A 360-nucleotide genomic window follows, 5' to 3' on the forward strand; every position below is an offset into this window, starting at 1 on the left:
CGAACTGTGGGCCCCCGAAGCTGGGTGTCACGAAGAACCGCCCGTGGACGTTGCCGGCAGGGCAGTAGTTGGAGTCCATCTCCGAGCGGATCATCTCTGGCACGATGCCGGCGTTGTAGGGCGGGGGGCTGCCCTGCGCCAGGGCACTGTAGCATCCCGGGGACGGGTTACTGGGCAGGGGGATAGTCCCCCGCTGCCGTGCCCTGCCCGTAGCTGTCGCTGCCCATGGAAAGGATAAAATCCAGCACGTTGTTGAGATCTTCATCCTCTTTGCGCGGGGAGTGGCCGCCCCAGGTGCCGGCGGGGGTCTTGGCCTCCTGCTCGCACTTCCACCTCTGGGGGAGAAAGAAAAGGGACAAG

General features: G+C 65.0%; 1 protein-coding gene across 1 annotated transcript in view; it reads right to left on the reverse strand.

The window, feature by feature from the left end:
* Window positions 1–332, reverse strand: part of LOC104496714 (Krueppel-like factor 2) — a gene marked incomplete at its 5' end in the record, with an annotated part of 1,723 nt that extends 1,391 nt beyond the window's left edge. Inside the window, 2 exon segments of the mRNA XM_010139873.1 lie at window positions 2–170; window positions 172–332. Of these exon segments, the coding sequence (XP_010138175.1) occupies window positions 2–170; window positions 172–332 (330 nt within the window).
* Window positions 333–360: the final 28 nt, after the last annotated feature.

Source organism: Buceros rhinoceros, unplaced genomic scaffold (assembly GCF_000710305.1).
Source record: "Buceros rhinoceros silvestris isolate BGI_N320 unplaced genomic scaffold, ASM71030v1 scaffold25427, whole genome shotgun sequence".
Lineage (NCBI taxonomy): Eukaryota > Metazoa > Chordata > Aves > Bucerotiformes > Bucerotidae > Buceros > Buceros rhinoceros.